The following is a 19,805-nucleotide window of genomic DNA, read 5'->3' as shown; positions in this document are numbered from 1 at the left end:
ACCAGTTGTCTCGTGCTTTGCTGAACGATACGCCAGCAGGAACATCTGGATGCACTTGTCCCAATTCCGTTGATCTTTATCGACGATTTTCCGCAGATGTTCTTCGAGCGTTCGATTGAATCTCTCTACCATCCCATCTGATTGTGGGTGTAACGCTGTTGTCCGTGTCTTGTGGATGCCCAATAATGTACAGACTTCTTGGAAAATGGAAGATTCGAAATTCCTGCCTTGATCTGAGTGTAATTCGACGGGCACTCCGAACCTTGTTATCCAATTTTCTACAAACGCTTCGGCTACTGTCTTCGCTTCTTGGTTTGGTAAGGCATATACTTCTGGCCATTTACTGAAATAGTCCATGACAACCAGTAGATATTTGTTTCCGGCCGTACTGGTTGGGAACGGACCTGCAACATCCATTGCGACTCGTTCAAATGGTGATCCCACGTTGTACTGTTGTAGCCTACCGCGACTTTTGGCTTTAGGACCTTTAGCTGCCATGCACTCTACGCAATTACTTATCCATTCTGCTATAGAATCTCGACAACCGATCCAGTAGAACCGTTGTTTAATCTTCTCTATAGTTTTTGTAATTCCAAGGTGCTCTCCACTAGGTCCATTGTGATATTCTTTCAATACTTTCGGGATCATGGACTTCGGTACTATGATCAGCAGACGAGACTGTTTGCCATCTTCGCTTTCCCAGGTACGATGAAGGTATCCATTAACGAGGTTTATGCTGTTCCATTGGGCCCAATATGCTTTTGCCGTTGGACTCTCACTACTTATTTGTTCCTTTGGTGGTCGTACCCCATTTTCTTTGGCTATTATCAGCTTTGCAAGATCAGGGTCCTCCAGCTGATTGATTCTGATGCGGTGAGGAGTCCAATCGTCTTCAGGTTCTATATTCAGTAATCGCACGTCGATTATACCTTCTCTTCTCTCTGATTTGGAGCAATGTTTACGTTCCGGTGGACAAGGGCGACGCGATAATGCATCCGCATTTTTGTGGTGAATCCTCTTTCGGTGTTCTGTTGGTTGGTTCCGTTTTGATGGGTTTACCTTTATATTGCAATTTCGGGCAAAGTGACCCGCTTTTCCACAGTTGAAACATCTGCCTGTTGTATTTACTCGCTGTGCAGCAATTGTCTTCAGAGTCTTCAATATTTCTTCCATCAGCGCCTGTTGTTCCATTTCAACCCTTTGTACTCTGTGTGCTGGTTTACTTAGTAGCGAAGCTGTCTCCTGTGTGAGGGCGTGCGAAACCGTTTCAGCAAACGTTCTTTTTGGCAAGGCATATGTGGCGCGTTTGGTGTCCACATCACGAATTCCATTTATGAAACATTGAATTTTTACCCTCTCAATGTATTCCACAGGTGCATCTGCATTTGCCAAATGAGCCAGTCGTTCGATTTCAGTTGCGAACTCTTGTAATGACTCGTTCATCTTCTGACCCCTATTTTGCAGTTCGATCTGGTATATTTGTTTCCGGTGCTCACTACCATATCGTCTTTCTTTTGCACTCATCAATGCCTCATAGTTGTCCCGTTCACAGTCTGGAATAGTCTGAAGGATTTCTGCCGCAGGTCCTTTCAATGATACAAACAAGGACGCCACCTTGTCCGCTGCATTCCAATTATTGGCCATTGCTGTCTTTTCAAACTGAAGTTTGAAAATTTGAAATGGAATACTTCCATCGTATGTGGGTGCCTTCAATTTTGGATTATTTGTTGATGGTGCAGGGCCATGTAGTTGCAGTTCTCGCACACGATTACTCAGTTGAAGAAATTCTGATCTTAATTTTTCTTCGTCATTTTTTATTGTGCTTAATTCGTCTTCAAATTTTGAAAATTTCTCTTGCACTTGTGTATTATTTTCTGTAATCTGTTGTACCAAACGCTTTTCTAACTGCGTATTATTTTCAGTTATTTGTTGTGTAAGGCGAGACTCTAACTGTGATGTATTTTCAGCTATTTGCGTTATTTGCTGTGCCAGACGATTTTCTGCCTGCACTGCATTTTCGGCTATTTGCTGTGCCAGACGATTTTCTGTTTGCACTACATTTTCTGCCATTTGCTTAATAGCCACTAACAACGTGTTCATGTCTACACTTGATGATGTTCGTTGTTCTTCTACTTTCTCTTCTACCTTTGTAGAAGTTTCTGGCCCAACAAATTCGTACTCGTCCACATTAATTCCATCCGCTTCCATTGCTTCACGTAATCGTGCCTGCAGATCCGCCTTTTGCCCGCTTATCGGCAAATTACGCTCCTCCAGTTCCTTTTTTAATTGCTGAATTCTCAATTCATTTAACCATCTTGAATTTGGATTATTTGACAATCCCACTTCTGACACCAATTGTTACGAATTTACTTTTGCTAGTTTACTTTGTTAGGTTCGTATCTCTGGATTGACAAATAAAATCAACACTGTTTAATTTAATTCAACAACTCTTTATTTCACAACTCGTCTACACTATAGCAGTTTACTCTTAGCACTGATTGATTACGTTGGCGCTGCCACGGCTTATATAGCCACGCACTTCTCGCTGATGCCGACGTGTCCTTCTAGAATATCGCGTCTGGAAATTACCAGAACATACGGCTATACGGCGCCAGACGCAAGCAGACAGTCGCGGCGCCAGACTCAGCAATTGTTTAACTAGACAAGCAGACAGCCGTGGCGCCAGATGTCTACAACAAGACAAATGCTATTCCATATACCTACAGCTATTGTTCATAATCAGGGATGCATATAGTAATACAAATACAACTTAATACTACTTTTGTAACAATAAAGTCATAAAAAGTAACCTATATCCGTCCCTGGTTCTAAGCTACCACCCCACAAATTTTCCTGAGTTATATCCTGAGTTATAAAAAGTGCAACTAACACGACTTTCTTTTATATATACTGTGAGCGCCCAAAATAATAAAATGCGAAATAAGAGAAATAGTTGGAAGACACTATTGCATAATAAAAAAAACTTATTGCTAAACATGGTAAACATCAGACTGTTGAAAATTTGTCACGACCGGGCCGACCAAAGCGCCTTACGGCGGTTATGCTCTGGGGCTGTATGGTAGCATCTGATGTTGGGAATTTAATTTACAGTCTGTCAAGCAAGAAGGTGGTCGTGTTAAGGGGGTATTCTACTCTAGAATTTTGAAAAATTCGATTTTTTTTTTCATATATTTAAAGTTTAGACCCTTAAGAACATATCCTCCAAAGGATTTTTAAAAATTAAAATAATTTTAAGAGCTACAGTTACTTTAGTGACGCAGTACCTAGCCCGGTAGGTAGGTAGACTCACTTTTTTAAACGTGTTTTTCTCGAAACTACTTTTTTCCACACGGTACCGGCATTATCTCAAGTTCTATACAACCGATTTGCTTGAAATTTTGTGTGAACCTTCTTTATATAATCCTTTATCTTTACATAATCCTTAATCCTTTGTTTTTAATATTTAAAAAAAATCAGGAATTTCAAAAAAAAAGCGTAAAAAATAATTTTTATTTTCAGGCAGTCGCCATTTTTCAAAAAAAAAAAAAATTTCGTGTTCCCTGAGGTAGGGACTATAACAGAATCCTTACTGATTAAGAATTTCTTTTGATTTTTTTTTTTTTCAAACCAGGAGAGTCAGGATCAATGTCACCAGGATGCGACATTTTTTTTTACACCTGTCACTTTCATATTTATATATATGTACATACATTGTACACATTACAAACAATAATACAATTTGGTCAATAATATTTCCAGTCACCACCGGCGTCGATAATTGCCTGGCATCTCCAATGCATGCTATCTACTAATTTGACGGCGTATTCTAGTGGCAACGATCTCCGAGGAATTTCGTAAGTCAACTGCTTCAAAGTGTATGTGCGTCTTCCATGAAGCTTCTGTTTAATAAATGCCCACACATTTTCAATAGGGTTTGCATCGGGCGACTGCGACGGCCAATTCAATGTAACGTTGCCAGATTGAGTTTTCCACTAAACCGCTTGCTGCGGTGTTTAGGATCGTTGTCCTCCTGCAGAATCCAATCTTAATTTTTTCTGATGAACCAACGTTTGCCAGATAGCAGTAAAGCCTTTTTGTAGATTTTTATCATTTTCTCGGCATTTAGGTTGTCCGTAAAGAGGTACAAGGTGCCGAATCCCTGCTTTTAAAAGCAGCCCCAAAGATGCACCTTTATTCCATGTTTTACGGGCCGCTGAAAAAGTCTATTGGTGGAAGTTGACCAGGCTCGCGTGAGAACATTCATCAGTAAAAATGGCATTTGTATCAATATTCTCATGCGCCTAAGCGAGTCGCTTTGTCACAAGTTTTTGAGTCAACAGAGGCTTCTTCATTGTGTTGCGCCATTTCAGATCATGAGTATGAAGATGGGTTCGGGTAGTTTCGTAGGATATATCTAAACTTTTTGCCATTAATTTTGCTTGTCCTTACCGCAGTGTTAAAGCAGGATTCCGCGAAAACAGATTCACTATTCTTTTTTCATCTTTTTTGTTCACTTTTTCTATCGAACCTCGTTCTGGTAAATCATCGACATTTTTAGCCACTATATATCGCTGTATCCGCTGATTGCGACATTTTGGGACCTTTCGGGTGGATGCAAAGGAACAGAGCTTCGTAGCGCGACGCGTACTTAGCACCCATGGAGTTTAACGTGATTCTCTTTCAAAAGATCAACGGCAACTGAACCTTTGTTGACAATGCATCAAGGACAAAGCTTCCCTCTATTGGCTCGCGAAGGAATTAGAGCGAAATCTTTCATTAACTGTCGGTAAAGTCGACCACGCTCTTACTTGACAGACTGTATATTGAGCCCACTATTAACCAGTTGGATTATTTCAACATTTAAAAAGAAATAACGTTGCCAAAGCATTGAAAAATTAGGCCTTTCAGGAAACTGGATCTTTCAACAGGACAACGATCCTAAACACAAGTCCAAAATTGTTAGTGATTGGCTGTTATATCGAACACCAAAACTCTGGATAACCCTCCACAAACCCCAGACATTAATCCTATCGAGCATCTGTGGGAGCACTTTGACCGCAAAATCAGACAGAAGGACATTTCAAGCAAGGGCGGCCTAAATAATGTTATGATTGAAGAATGGAGCAAAATCTCCTCAGAATTTACTAAAAATATTACAGAATACATGCCTAGAAGTGTAAGGGAGGTCCAGAAGTCCAAAGTAAAGTAAACAAAATACTAGAATGAATATTAATTAGTTTATGTACATAGATTTTAACTTTACAGAACTCTGTTTTTGACGCAAAAAAACAAGAGTATTTTTAGTTCAAGTGAATTATTTTTGGCTGTGTTTAGGTTTTGTTTACAAAATGCGTTCCAAAGTAAACAGACAATAGCAAACTTTTTGAATCTAGCGCTCCCTGGTGGCGCCATCTATATGTTGACTGATGAGTTAGAATCTGCTAGAATCGATTGTCCAGTGAGAACATCACGACATTTCATCGATTGGAAATGAAGTTATTGCGTTTTAAGTGTCAGTATGTTTGTGGTATCGGTGCGAAAATTTGCCACGAACAAAGAGCCAGAATTAAATTTTATTTTCAAATTGGTAAAACTTTTACCGAAACGTTGCAATTGATGAAACAAGTTTATGGCGATGATTGCCTATCCCATAGCTAAGTGCACGAGTGGTTTCAACGTTTTCAAAGTGGTCGTGAGGACATAAATGACGATCAACATGTGGGCCTATCAAATTCCGTGATCACCGGAAATTCCATCGAAACTGTGCGTGAATTCACCAAAAATCAGCAGAAATCATCATTGAAATTCATGGGAATGGAATTGAACAGCTCCAAAACATCGATTTATCGCATTTTGACCGAACATTTGGGCTTACGAAAGGTGTGTGCACGGTTTGTTCCACACAAATTGACTGACGACCAAAAATTGCTCGGAATCCAACATTCGAAGGATATCATCAAAGAGGTTAAAAAAGACAAAAACTTCCTTTACAATATTGTGACTGGTGACGAAACGTGGTGTTTCCAATATGATCCCGAAACGAAACACCAGACTGCTGAATAGAAGGCCCCGGACGAGCCGAAACCCAAAAAATCGTTCATGGAGAAGTTAAAAATAAAGACGATGCTGATTTGTTTTTATGATTCCAAGCGTATTGCCCACAAAGAACTTGTTCCACCCGGCCAAAACGTTAATGCGGTATTCTACCTTGGAGTTTTGAAGCGTGCGTTTGGTGCGCCGTTTTCGACGTGTTCGGCCTGAATATCACGAAGATGAAAATTGGCGTTTGTTGCAGGATAATCCTCCGTCTCATCGATCGACACTTGTGACCGATTATTTGACCAAAAATCACATTTTATTCATTAACCACTCCCCGTATTCACCTGATATGGCACCGTGCGACTTCTTTCTTTTTGGAAAAATACATTTGCCCATGAAATAAAAGCTTTATGCAGATGAAGAGGCCATTCATAGGCTTGTAACGGCATACTGGCGGCCATACCGGCCAACGAGCTAAAACACTCGTTCGGCATGCTTTTGGACCGTGCAAGAAGCTGTATTGAAGCAGAAGGAGACTATTTTGAATAAAATAAATTGATTTTGGCGAAAAATTCTTTTGTTCTGTTTTATTTTTAGTCCTGTTTACTTTGGCACCCACCTTGTATTATTAATGCTAAGTTAAACTCTTATAATATAGGCCTTGAATTATTATTGTATTAAAGATTGCGTTGTAATAAACACATTAAGATTGAGAGAATTACTGTTTACTTATTTTTGACGCTCACAGTATATATTGTACATATATAGATTTAAGATATTTTCGCAATGGCAAAAGAACAGACCCTGTATACTTAGTGAAATGATTTCCGACATTCCAGTTCAGTTCAAGAGGTTATATCCACTTGTGAGGCAGAAAAAACGCGTTTTTTTGTAATTTTTGCCAAAGAAGCATTTTATTTTATACATTAATGGAAAAAATGTACTTAAACAGAATTTAATTTTCTTTAACAATCAGCGGTTTATTTCAAAAAATATTGGATCCCCTAGATCCTGTAGATGATCTGCGGAGAGACGTCCAAAAAAAGTTCTTGGCGGTGAGCAAGATATCTCTGGTCCAAATTATTTGAAAACCAAAAATATTTAGTTTTATGATAAATAAATACAGGTAATGATCGAAGGTCTAGTCAAAATTTTGATTTTTGACAAAATGGCGGCTGTTCAAAAAAAAAAAATCAGTTTTCCATGAAAATTTTACACTTCAAAGTGGCTTAAAAAATCGAAATTATTGTCCAAAACGTTATTCCTTCGATTATTACCTGAAAAATATATCTGAGTAAGTCGTGTGAAAATTTCAAACCGATTGGTTTAGCGGTTTCGGAGAAATTTTCCTCACCGACTCTGAAAACACGGTTTTGAGATAAACGCGTTTAAAGTTTCGTGAACGGCTACTCCGGCTCGTGCTCCGCCTACTTTCGAACGCTCGGAAACGTTCTAAGTAATACGCTCATATCTCCGAAACTAATTGTCAGATCGATTCGAAATTTTCAGAGAATATTCTTCAATATATGTATGTTCAAAAAATGAAAAATCGATTTTTTGAAAATCACAAGTGGATATAACCCCTTAAGTTCGTGCAAATGTGTGATATTTCCATGAAATTAAGTGTACAAGTTTCCATAGAAATTTTAAAATTATATTAATGGCTTTGCTCTGAATATGAAAAAAAAATATTTGTAAACCTCAAATCCCTAATATTATGAATTTCGTTTCCTATGCTTGACTTTTTCCTCTTAAACTTAATACATTAAACTTAGACTCTTCCTTATCTTATTTGAGGATGATTTTTAATAGATAATTAGCTGACCTGAAGTAAAATATAGCAATAGAACTAAATGAGATTATTACCTGTAACTTATTTTATTAAAAATCAAAGTTTGTCTGTTTGTAATCTATTCACAAATTCGTGGAATAAAACACTTTATCAGAACCTGAAAGTATTTCTCCGGCTTCAATCGATGGAATTTGCAAGAGTATAAAATGTTCGGTTACACCTGAACTTAGACCTATGATACTTGTCATAAATATTTTCGAATAATATTTTATTAATTTTACGGATATATTTAAATCTGTAAAAACGAAAGACCTATGTTCTAATAGTTTGCTTATTTTGTAAACTTTCAGTAAAATCTCAAATCTTTTCTTGTCGAAAAAATCGTATATCTCGAACAGCTCATCTTTCCATCGACTGCGGCATACGGACCATAAATCTTCCGTATAGCCGTTCACTCTCGCAGCTTCGGCTCATCAGATGTTGTCATCTTCCATGCCTTTGTGGCAGATGATGAGTAATTTTTAGAGTTTGGTCTTTGTTCGTCGACTATACTTCTCAATTGCCTATTCAGTCGGGAAAAAGCACCTGTTGCCAAAAGTTAGTCTGCGTTAGATTTCGAGGTTGATGTTGTTACTGATTTCAAGATAGACGAAATTATCTACGACCTCGAAATTATGACTGTCAACAGTGACGTTGGAGCCAAGTCGCGAGTGCGGCGACTTTTTGTTTAATGACAGGAGATTTTCAGCATCATACGCCGCGTTCCCTTATCCAGTCTGTACAAAGCAGAACTAACGGCGCGGTAGTTGATGCCAATTATATTAATATAATCGACGTACGCCAGCAGCTGTACGCTTTTGTAGAAGATTGTACCTTCTCTATTTAGCTCTGCAGCTCGCAATATTTTCTCCAGCAATTGATTGAAGAAGTTACACGATTTGGAGTCTGCTTGTCTGAAACCTTGCTTGGTATGGCAAGATTTCTTCGCCGCCGTATTTTAATAGCTCGGCCAGCACTCCATCGGCCCTGCCGTTTTGTTGTTCTTCAAACGGGTAATTGCTATTCGAACTTTTTCTTAGTCGGGCAATGGAACATCTACTTTATCGTCATCGATTGGGGAATCGGGTTCACCATCTCATGGTGTTATAGGATGGATAAGAGGTCCCTCCATAATTTTAGTATGCTCTGAGAATCACGCATTTCGACCTCTCTCGGTTTTTGTCTGCAAATACGTCTCGCTTCTCTGTTCAACTCTCGGTATCTATCCGATCCCGCAGTAACGATTGTAACGTTGCGAAGAAGGTAGACTGTTTTCTCTTTACTGCGACATGGCATTCCTAATCGTACCAGCTGTCCTTTTGTCTTTTCCGAAAATCAATTGTTTCGCTTGCAGCTGTACGGAGTCGTCCACAGTTTCTTTATACCGAGTTGCTGATGAGTGTTCTCAAAGAGCAGGAGTGCAAGTCGAGCAGATAATCGTCCGGCTGTCTGTTGTGATTGCAGCTTCTCGAAGTCTCTGTGGCAGTAACAAGATAGTGTTCCGAGGCGAAGTTAGGACCTCGAAACGTACGAACATTTAAAACACTGGAGACGTATCTTCCGTCTATAACCTACACAACCGGAAAGTTTTTGTTGGTAGTTTTTCGAACCGGAGACAGCCAGGTAGCTTGATGAATTTTCCTTTGCTGGGATCTAGTCTACAGATAACCATATTACTGGCTATGACTGCTTTAGTAAACCAAAGTATTACGTTTTTCTATAGAATAAATATTAATACTACAGAATAGAAAATGGAAAGGACTCCAGCATTATTATAATACCAACTCAAATATATTATTTTGTAAAATGGACCAATTTTGGTTTGCTACTATTTATTATTTGCATGCGTAAAGTAAATTTTTTAAAAATATTATAAGGCATGATTAAGTTTATACAGCCGGCATTAACAAACAATATTAAGGAAAGTTATTAAATAGTGTTAACAAAAGCTAAATATGATATACATATGAATAACGGGCAGTGTAATTAATCAGTGCTAAAGGGAGATGTTGTGTTAATAACAAATCCTGAATTTCAAAAGATTGCACCATTACTGCTTCGTGAAATTATGGCGTATTACACTGAAAGGCCAACATCGGTGAATGCAGACAAATTTCTAGCGGTTGCGAATGCAAAAAAGTGTTTCACGACTAAAAAGGGTTTTAATTGCGTCGACAGTTATATGAACAGAGATTGCAAGAGCTATCCCTACAGGTTTCTGAATAACAAGATACAATATTGCAAAATTCGTCTAATCCAAAATTTGTGTCAATGAACAATCAGAGTGATACACAGCCACAGCCCCCTGACCAAAAATGTCAAATCTTAGTTAATACGTCAAAGATGCACTTTACCAAAAGAGGAATGAAACAGGATAACTTACTTCAACTCAATAATTCGTCTTATCAGATGATTACTCATCACGAAAAAAGTACCTCACGTCAACCCAGCGGTGTCTCTTATAGTAGCGGCGGTTCGTCTCCAACAGATTTACCTTCGAAGCATGCTAATGTGAGTTTTCACGAGCCGCAACTTCAGAATGGCATTGCAAGTAAATCGACATCGTGCAATGAGGCACGCCACCAGAGTTTCTTAACTCATAGAGCCAACGATGGAGAAGATCATGTATCGCAAGATTCTCAACTCCTTGCAAAAGGTGAGTAAAATACTTAGTAATATGCATCCGAAAAAATATTATAAGTACGCTAGTTAATAGAATCGAAAAACACAGACGTTTTTAGTTCAAATCATGCACTGCCAATTGCCACAGCTTATTTATGCTGTACACTTTGTGAAAAAATCCCAAAAATGAAAAAAAATCTTTGGCGCTGCGATCCATACCATGATACGAATGGGAAACGTTCTCAAGATTAAAAAATCTAATCACAGCAGACTTACAGTTTTCGAAATTTTTGTTATAAAACTTCAAAAATTGGGACAATAATGCACGCTATTTCACTTTGTTTAACACACTTTATACACACTTTTTAATTTATATATTTTTCATTACAAATGTTTGACAAACAAAATCTTGGAATTGTTTAACTATCTAGACGTTGTATTTTATAAAATACTCGGCATAACAAACGGGCTTATTATTCTATTAAAATTAGAATTTAACAACACTTAAAGAAGTTGTCATATATGTCACTACAAGAAATGCACTCCTTCAAACAAATAGCATCTCCACTTAAATGTTGTTAAATAAAATATACTAATAAAGCTGTGTAACAAAAACGTGTATTCATTTTATAGTATTTCAATTTTACATAAACAAAACTTTATTCTTAAACTTATACTTTTATACTTTGTTATTGTGGTAAATCGTGGCTGTGGAGGCAACTAGTTTCTGATATCTTTCCACTGGAATCGCCTTCTAAGACCGCTCAATAGCAGACTATAGATAGATATATAGCTAATATTGAGGTTTAGCACTGTGACGTAGGATCTATTGTGCCCTCTCCTATATCACATATGGTCACCAAGGTCCAGCATCCTGAATAATTCCAGGAGCCTGTTTGGCGCTACTGAGGTGATTTGATTCCTTTCCGTGTAGATGGAACCCAGGGCCTTAAGCTAGCTTCTGCAAATTGGACAATCCATAATCACGTGTGCTGGTGTTTTCTGTTCCAAGTCGCAGAACCTGCATTTTGCGCAAGATACTATGCCCATGTTGGATAAGTGCTTCCTGAGCCTAGCATGGCGCATTCCTGCTGCCTGCTGCCAGTGCTGTTCCCTCTCCACTCTTTCCTCCGTGCGGAGCAGCTCCTTAAGAGAGTGGGACCCCACTGCGATGCTTGGTTCTGGTCTCGTTATCTTAGACGCTGCCGCAGAGCGGGCTAATTCGTAGGCTAGCTCATTTCCCCGTTATGCCCCGGCACGCAGATTAGGTGTATACTGATAGGCGGTTCAACCTTTCTATCCACTTCTCTACTAAAGTCGATTTAATCTCATATGCTGAGACCGCTTTTAGTGCCACTTTACTATCGCTTAGAATGGCGATACCCTTGTTGCCATAGTTGCGGTGGAGATGAAGTTCTACGTACTGACTTATACCAAAAACGTCTGCTTGAAAAATGCTTGGAAAACGTCCCATTGGTATGGATATCTTGGTATGCGGTCCCGCATTACCTGCTCCAATGTCTTCCGGTGTTTTCGAGCTGTCAGTGTATCACTGGATAGTACTGTTTCTCAGCAGTATCTTGAGTCTGGAGTCATTCCACTCTGTCTTATGGCTCAGAGTAACTCTAAAATTATTTGGTGGCTTGCATCGTCAGGATCTTCCGGCCAGGCGTCTGCATATCATGAGAGCCTTGGTGGTTTTGGACAGCGTTAGATCCACATGCTTATTCTACCGTAGGGATGAGTCTAATGTAAGGCCAAGGAATTTGGCCTCTTTCGACATCTCCAACTCCCTGCCCACAATTGATGGGGGATGTAAGACTAATCGGATTTGACAAACGAGTAGTCTCTCCTACTTACCTTGGGGATGAATATTACCTTCGCAATTCTCTATGGTTCTGGGATATACGTCATCGCCAGGCTATTCCTCATCAGCCCTAACGGTGTTGGGAAGGCTCCGTTCAAATACAGCCGATTTAACCTCCTGGCTGCAAACTATTCAATGAATACCGGAGTCGCATAACACCCTGGATTAGGAGGTGCTAGCTATTGGTCGTCGCACACATGCAGCTTCTGCCAACCCCCCGGAGAGATGCCATGCAGCACCGCTCATGAAGGTAGGGAGATGCCGTAAATGCATCGCAATTAAGCCCTTGCATCACGGCAGGTGTCTACCATTAGCGGAGGATAGCAGACAATAACTTAGTAATTGTTTTTCGGCTGACAATTAAACATACCTTTCTTTAAATCGACCCTAATCTAGTCTAACCTAAATCGGCCCCAAGATTTTCAATTGAGCGCAGATCTGACGATTGTAGGGACCAGTTCATCAAGCTTATCCGATTGTCCTTACACATCAGCTTTTGCAAAATATCAACATATGCATGCTGAATTATCATAGTTTTAAACCAATGAACCAATAACCATAGTAAGAAAAACCGGCCAAACCATAATACTGAGAACGCCGTGCTTTATTGTTCTTATAGTATATTTCGGCATACATTCTAACACTAGCATTGCTATGCGGTGTCAGAATGTATATTAACAGCAAAACTAATGACTGTTCATTCCGAAAAATCACATTGCGGAAGTTGTTGTCTGCGTCAATAAAATGATTACAGTTGTCTATGGGAGAAGCAAGGGGTGTCCAGGTGAATGCCAGCTAATTTCAGAGATTGTCTTTGACTGATATTTATTGTGATAGAGAACGTCACTTTTAAAAGAAATTGTAAGCGTTTGGCGCATCAGTATGACAGGCACACCAACTTTGAGTTTGAACTTGTGGGAGGGTACCACAGACAGGTCGAGAGAATATAAGAACTCTAAAGTGTATATAGTTGCGTCATCAGTTGTCATCGCCGTAACAATTGAGATGTAGGTTCTCACTTCACCTGGAACTAGCTCTAATATTATTTTTTCTACTAGTTCTTGTTTGGGCGCCACGTTATCTCTTTCGCGCAACCACTCTTCGCTAGTCAGGTTTTCTTGTAAACTCGGAAATACCTCATTAATAAGGTTATCTTCTGAGCTAACAACATTGCTAAATAGTCTGTCAAAGGTTAAATGGCCGTTAGTATCCGTCGATGAGCCAACCTCGAGAAGCGCTTGTGGGAGAGTGCACACTCGTGATCATTAAAGAGCTTAAAGACAGTTTTCAGCTGTAACTATTCCATCTTAGCCCACAACGGCGTAGCCATGAGGCATGCGTTTACTCATCTGCCCCGGTACCTCACTTGATAGTTGACAACGACTGTCGAAAATCACCTAGCAGCAAGATGATCACTCCACACATCAAGATTCGATTGCTCTGATTGTTTTGCACGATCCAGTGCTTCAATCGTTCGATCAATGTGCACCATTGTAATAGAGCACCGTGACGATCACTTTTGATGATATTGCAAATGAGCATTTCTTCACTTGCAAGGTTCAGCGGGAGCTTAAATACTGAGTGTGCGGTTCCGTCACCACTTAAAAAAATATAGCGCAACACTTTCTATTTGCGCAACTGTGCCAGAAGAAAGTTTAGCAAGAAAGTTTGGTGGCCTCGTTCGCTAGCTACTCGATTTCTCATTAAATTGAAAATCTGTCTTAGTTCCGATAGTAGCAGGAGGGACTGTGTTTGATTGACTTGAATTCACATAGTCGCACTATCATAACCAAGTTCTCTGACGAAATCAGTGGGCAATTCAGCCGTTCTTTGTAAAGCAGGTATACTGAAATCAAGCAGTATTTTTCCAACCAACCCAAAATTTTACCCTCAATATTTTTAGCGCTTTGTTAAAAATAATGTCATCGTGTACTAGTGTTATCTCTTTGTATTGGCGAGCAATGTCTTCTAATAAAGCGTTTTTATATTTGTCCCACAATTGCCGGATGTTGGAGAGTACACAAGTGCATATAATCACAAAGAGCACTCTCAACATAGTCATCCCAGTGGCCTGACGTCCTCAAAAAAACTCATCGTCACACATGCCTCTCAGAAAGTGGCTAACGGTAAGTCGAGCATTCTACATGCCGCTTTCTTACATTTTACATATCGGCCCGCCCGAAACATCAGGACCTCAACCTTTATGTCGATCGTACCGACTATCTCTATATTTATGTTTATACCCATTATATATATGTTTGTATTTATACCTATTATACATACACTAGGTAGAAAAAGTCTCCGCTCATTGGGTGCAAAATCTTTTAAACTGAGATAAAAGTTTGACCATTTAATAGATTTCAAAATTTGTTTTTTGTTTTATTAAATGATTTCTTTTTGTTAAAAAAAAATATAATTTTTTTTCTAATAATTCAATAAACAAAAGTCACAAAGCTCAGTGACATTTTAAAAAACAATTAAATAAGGCAGAAAAAGTCTCCGCTTATCGAATAAAACAATAGCATATGAAGTAATTATAAAAAATTTAATAGCTGGTGGGTAGCCTCGAAATTTTAGAACTTTTGCTAGACGTTTAGGCATGGAATGTACTAATTTCTTTGTTTCTGTTGCCGATATTTTACTCCATTCATCCAATATAGCGGTCTGGAGCATTTCTTTGCTGGTTATCGTATGTGTGCGGATTTTGCGCGCCAATAGATCCCATAAATGCTCTACTCTATTGAGGTCAGGTGATTTTGGGGGTGAATGTAGCTGTTTTGGAGCATTGTAAAGTAGCCAAAGACAAACAAGTTCATTGTCCTGTTGGAAGCAAAACACGTTTGGCAACCCTAATTTGTCAGCACTTTGCTTCATTTCGATTAAAGCTGAATAATTGAGACAAATTTACACAAAAATTGCAGTCTTTTCTTTCGATTCGTTAAATATATATTATTGACAACAACGCACAAAAAATCAACATGTCTTAAACGCGACGAAAGTACAATAAACTAATGCAATTAGCAGTGAGCAGAAACTTTTTCTGCTTATTATATCGCTCATTTGCTGCAAGACCGGCATAAGTCAAAAAAATCGATTCGCCAGAAAACGCGTTTAAAGTTTTCAACTTACTACAACCTTACACGGTGACTCCAACCTTACACCTCTTCTCAAGCGGAGCATATAAGAGGTATTCATATGAATTTTTCACTCAACATGAAGTATGATATAACGAACAATTCTGCAGCATTAACTCAAAAATTACGTTTTTTGAATTATGCCGGTCTTGCAGCAAATGAGCGATATGTACATTAGAGTGTGCCATTCTGAGGCAACCTTTTTTTTTCAACTGAAAAACAGGCTCAAAACTTTCGAAAATGTGTAAAAAAAAGTCACTCAAAAGATGAGCTCTTAATATTAATATTAAGAGGTGCCTATTTCAAATATTCTGTTTTCCATATAAATTACATGGAAAAAAAAATCATTTTTTTTGTGGTGGTTATTGTGCGGAGGTTTTATATGTGCCCCGATGGTCGATTTTTCGAATGTCAAGAACCGATTCTTACTCCACTTCGACTACTGAAAATCGATTTTTAAAAATCGATTATTTCACGAGAAAACTCGATTTTCGAGTAGAATCGGAGTCGAGTTTACCATCCCTACTGGCAGCTATCGGGGCACATATAAAACCTCCGCACAATAACCACCACAAAAAAAAACTATTTTTTTTGCATGTAATTTATATGGAAAACAGAAAATTTGAAGAAGGCACCTCTTAATATTAATATTAAGAGCTCATCTTTTGAGTGACTTTTTTACACATTTTCGAAGGTTTTGAGCCTGTTTTTCAGTTGAAAAAAAAGGTTGCCCCAGAATGACACACCCTAATGTACATATGTATACTCGTATTAGTAGCATTCAAAAACTGCCATTAGCATTGAAAAGCTACATAGGAATACCAAGAAGTTTGGCGACTGTAATGCTATAAGTATGCGGATCTGATATTGTAATAAGAATTTAAAAGACCACATATGTATATTTTATCAATATTTTTATTAAAACTCATTCCACGAATTAGTGAGCGGAGACTTTTTCTACCTAATGTATGTGTATTTTATATATTACATAAATTAATTATAAATCGCATGCATCCGACAAGGTCATCAGTCCGATTGGGTCAACGTTATTTCTAATGGGCATCCATGTCACTCCCCGCGGTCCCGGCTTCAAGACAAGCGACTGAACGCGCGTGTGTTTACTTATGAATTGAAAGTCATTTTAAGTACCATGTTTTAATTGAAAAAGTTATGTACAAAGTTCCCCATACATTATCCGCGAATTTCTTCGTATCGATTTTCCATTAAAACAAGATATTTTCTTGCAGTAAACTTTATTAAAAAGGATCTAGCCATTTAGTCGTGAAGAAGTAACAAACATACACACTCCCAAACGTTGAAATAAATACATATTTATTTCACAGAATGTATAAAAGAATCGCCAAAATAATAGAAATTCTCCATAAACGGTATTAATAGTAGCAAGCTAAGATGTTGGCACCACAAATTCTTTTGCACAGTCATAACGACATTTTTGTTACTGCAGCCTTGTAATGCGTGCGTCAAAAGTGTACGCTCATTATAATTCGTTTCAAACTATCGTAGCCACAGTATGTTGAATTTAATAACAATAGCGTTTGTTTATGGCATAAATCTTATATACTGGGCTGTCGGAAAAGTCTTTTCGTATTTCTAATCAAACTACAAATTATTTGTTTTTTACATTTATACTAATAAATAAATAAACAAATATTTTTGGTCGACCACTTTTTGCCATTTTCCGCTAGAGACATTATTCCATCAGTTTAAATCGAAATTTCCAGAACGGAAGCGAGCGAACCATTCTTGTGCTACACGAACTGATACAGCAGCCTCTCCCTAAACTTCACAAATTTCATTGGTGGCTTGCATGACATTGCTCCCTACTTTTATACAAAAATTTCAAAATATAGCTAACTTCTTCATTATTTTCACTCATTTTTGAACAGTTGTAACTTTTTTTCAACTTATGACACAATGTGATTGGTAGCACTGGAGATATACGACTGTAACGACATCTGTTGGCATAATACGAAAAGACTTTTTCGACTACCCAATATTATACATATAGATTTTCAGTGGTTTTTTTATTTATATTAATCATGGTTTCAAAAAGAAAGGAAACAGACGTTAGCAAAAGACAAATTATAATAAAACTGCATAAGGAAGGTCAAAACTAACGACAAAAAGCGATAATTGTTGAAAAAATGTGCATTTACTTGCAAAACCGACTAAAACGTATCGCCTTCGAAAATAATTACGTCAACATGCTTTAGAATTGTGGATGATAGTAAATTTTGTATCTTCGGCATCAAAGGATGGATAATTGTTTGACAAAAACGGGGACAGCGCTTAACAAAGGAAGTTTATTTCCCACCGTCGAGTATGGTGGTGGAGGAGCAATGATGTGGCGGTGTATGGCAGTCGGTGGCGTTGGAAAATTCTAATTTATTAAATCCACTGTGGATAGGTTTGCATATTTGGATATTTTAAAAGCCAATGTACGGCAAAGCATTTGAAGGTTTGGGTTTGGTAATAAATATTTCTTCCAATATGACAACGACCTTAATAGAGTAAGAGCCCGTGACATCCAGACCTTCGTTATTTTATAAAAACTGAAAGTTTGTTGAAGTATGCTTTGAACATAGGTAAGAACGATGGCAAAATGTGAAATTCAAGTCATCGTGGCTTTGGGGGGTAGCGGGTGCATAAAATAACAGCCAACTTTCGTTATTTTATAAAGCGTAATTTTTTAATATGTTATTCGGAATAACATTACAAACCATCTTATTTATTGCCAGACACTTTTTATGGTGGCAATCCCTTGCCAGACGCCCTAAAACTTTAATAAATTTTAATTCTACTTTCGTTATAGTATAAAAGTTAAAATTTATACATGTTATTTGGGTGACTATTAGAAGATGTTTTCTCAGTTGCCAGACAGTTTCGACAGTTCCTACCTAGGCCAGACAAACATATTGGGTCCCAATACCAAGGGTATAGGTACGAGCGCGAGGCAATATACAATCGTATAGGTGCGAGTGAGATAGCGCGTCAGGAGCGATCGAATGATGTTATTGTGTAATTATTTACGACTTAAAATTTCAAAAAAAGTTTAAAAATTAACCTATTTGGTAAATTACTAAATAATGTGTAAATTTAATGCGAAATTAAACTTCTCATTCAAATTTGATTGCATAGCTAATACATAAAAGGAATGAAAATATTTCTTTTGTAATTACGACATATAGGCTATAGAAATTATTTATCATATCTAATTAATAGAAATATTTATTTAAATTTTCAAAGAAGCGCATTGTTTCTTTTGAAATTTACAAAATTATAAACATTCTACATAGCTTTCATTATTAATATTGATTTCGTAATTTTCTTCATACTCTTCATCACTGCTGCACCATATTTCTTCTGGCTCATTGTCAGTGTCATCTTCTTCGTTAGTTTCTGTAAAAAAAGTTACACAATTATGAAAAGTAAAAATTTATGTATAATAATTTGAAGTAATATGTATATACCTGATATAGTTTGCAGTGCATCACTGACAAAATTCGGTAACTGATCGCCTTCAAACCATTTAAAATTGTATTGGCTGTTAACTTGTACCCAACCATTGTTTGCTGGTTCATGTATTGATGGAATTTTCTTATGAGCATTATTCCAAATGCTGGATATATAATTAGCACGTCGAAATTGTTGGAATAGCTCTGATTTACAGGGTGGCAGACTGTTCCCATCAAAATTGCATATTTTTTTTCGCTGAAACGCTTCATTAACATCGCAGACCGTATAATTATTAATAAACAATTGAAGACGGGCAGCATCAACATCAATTATCGTACCAACATTATATATATCACATATGAACTGCTGTATTATGTCAAAAGTGCTTTGTATTTCACTATCATCTTCAAATAATTGAGTGTCGCCGAATTTTATAAATGCCTTTTGATATTTTTCTGTAGTAATTAATATTTTGTACGGTCCTAATTTTCCTGTGATTGCATGAAACCCAGGTAAGCTTTCGTAAATGGAGTCGCCTAACTTGGTGTGTATCTTTGTGAGATCTACATACCTTAAATTATTTCCAGTACCTGTTAGCATCCAAACACGGGAATCATTTGGTATATGGTGCATATGACCAAGCATGAAAGCAGCAATATCGGTATCGATACTTCTGATAACTATATTCGCTTGCGCTGAGTTATTGATGACATGAAATATTATTTTAGTATCAGCCTCTTAATGTTGAGGACATGATAACTCTTCCACAATCCTGGATTCTACGCTGTTCTACCCATTAACAACAAAAGACTGGCAATGTTTAAAATTGATATGG

The 19,805-nt window shown here is 37.8% G+C and overlaps 2 protein-coding genes across 7 annotated transcripts in view; one reads left to right on the top strand and one right to left on the bottom strand.

Moving 5' to 3' along the window:
• LOC105226049 (polyamine-transporting ATPase 13A3) overlaps positions 1-19,805 on the top strand; it is a 155,906-nt gene that overhangs the window by 67,858 nt on the left and 68,243 nt on the right. For 3 of the 6 annotated variants that reach the window (XM_049460136.1, XM_049460135.1, XM_049460134.1), the window contains exon 2: positions 10,085-10,526. The exons of 2 other annotated variants lie outside the window; for them this stretch is intronic. In XM_049460136.1, the coding sequence (XP_049316093.1) occupies positions 10,142-10,526 (385 nt within the window). In that variant the 5' untranslated portion in view covers positions 10,085-10,141. Of the gene's footprint in view, positions 1-10,084; positions 10,527-19,805 lie in introns of those variants that run through there. One more of the 6 variants, XM_049460138.1, reaches the window with a different exon arrangement.
• Positions 18,777-19,610, bottom strand: LOC125779446 (uncharacterized). Its single transcript, XM_049460807.1, has 2 exons — positions 18,985-19,610; positions 18,777-18,913 (listed from the first exon to the last, which is right to left on the bottom strand). Exons 1-2 carry the CDS (start codon positions 19,601-19,603, stop codon positions 18,792-18,794), a joined length of 741 nt encoding a protein of 246 aa, XP_049316764.1. The 5' UTR covers positions 19,604-19,610; the 3' UTR covers positions 18,777-18,791.

The sequence above is a fragment of the Bactrocera dorsalis genome, chromosome 6, assembly GCF_023373825.1.
Source record: "Bactrocera dorsalis isolate Fly_Bdor chromosome 6, ASM2337382v1, whole genome shotgun sequence".
Lineage (NCBI taxonomy): Eukaryota > Metazoa > Arthropoda > Insecta > Diptera > Tephritidae > Bactrocera > Bactrocera dorsalis.
Note: the sequence above shows the minus strand (reverse complement) of the source record. Positions and strands in the feature narration are given on the sequence as shown.

Excerpts from the sequence above, each read along its gene's own strand:
- LOC125779446 (XM_049460807.1), bottom strand. The coding sequence starts at position 19,603 with ATGCACCATATACCAAATGATTCCCGTGTTTGGATGCTAACAGGTACT. Across the intron at positions 18,914-18,984 it reads TGCACTGCAAACTATATCAG|AAACTAACGAAGAAGATGAC; the intron begins GTATATACATAT and ends CTTTTTTTACAG.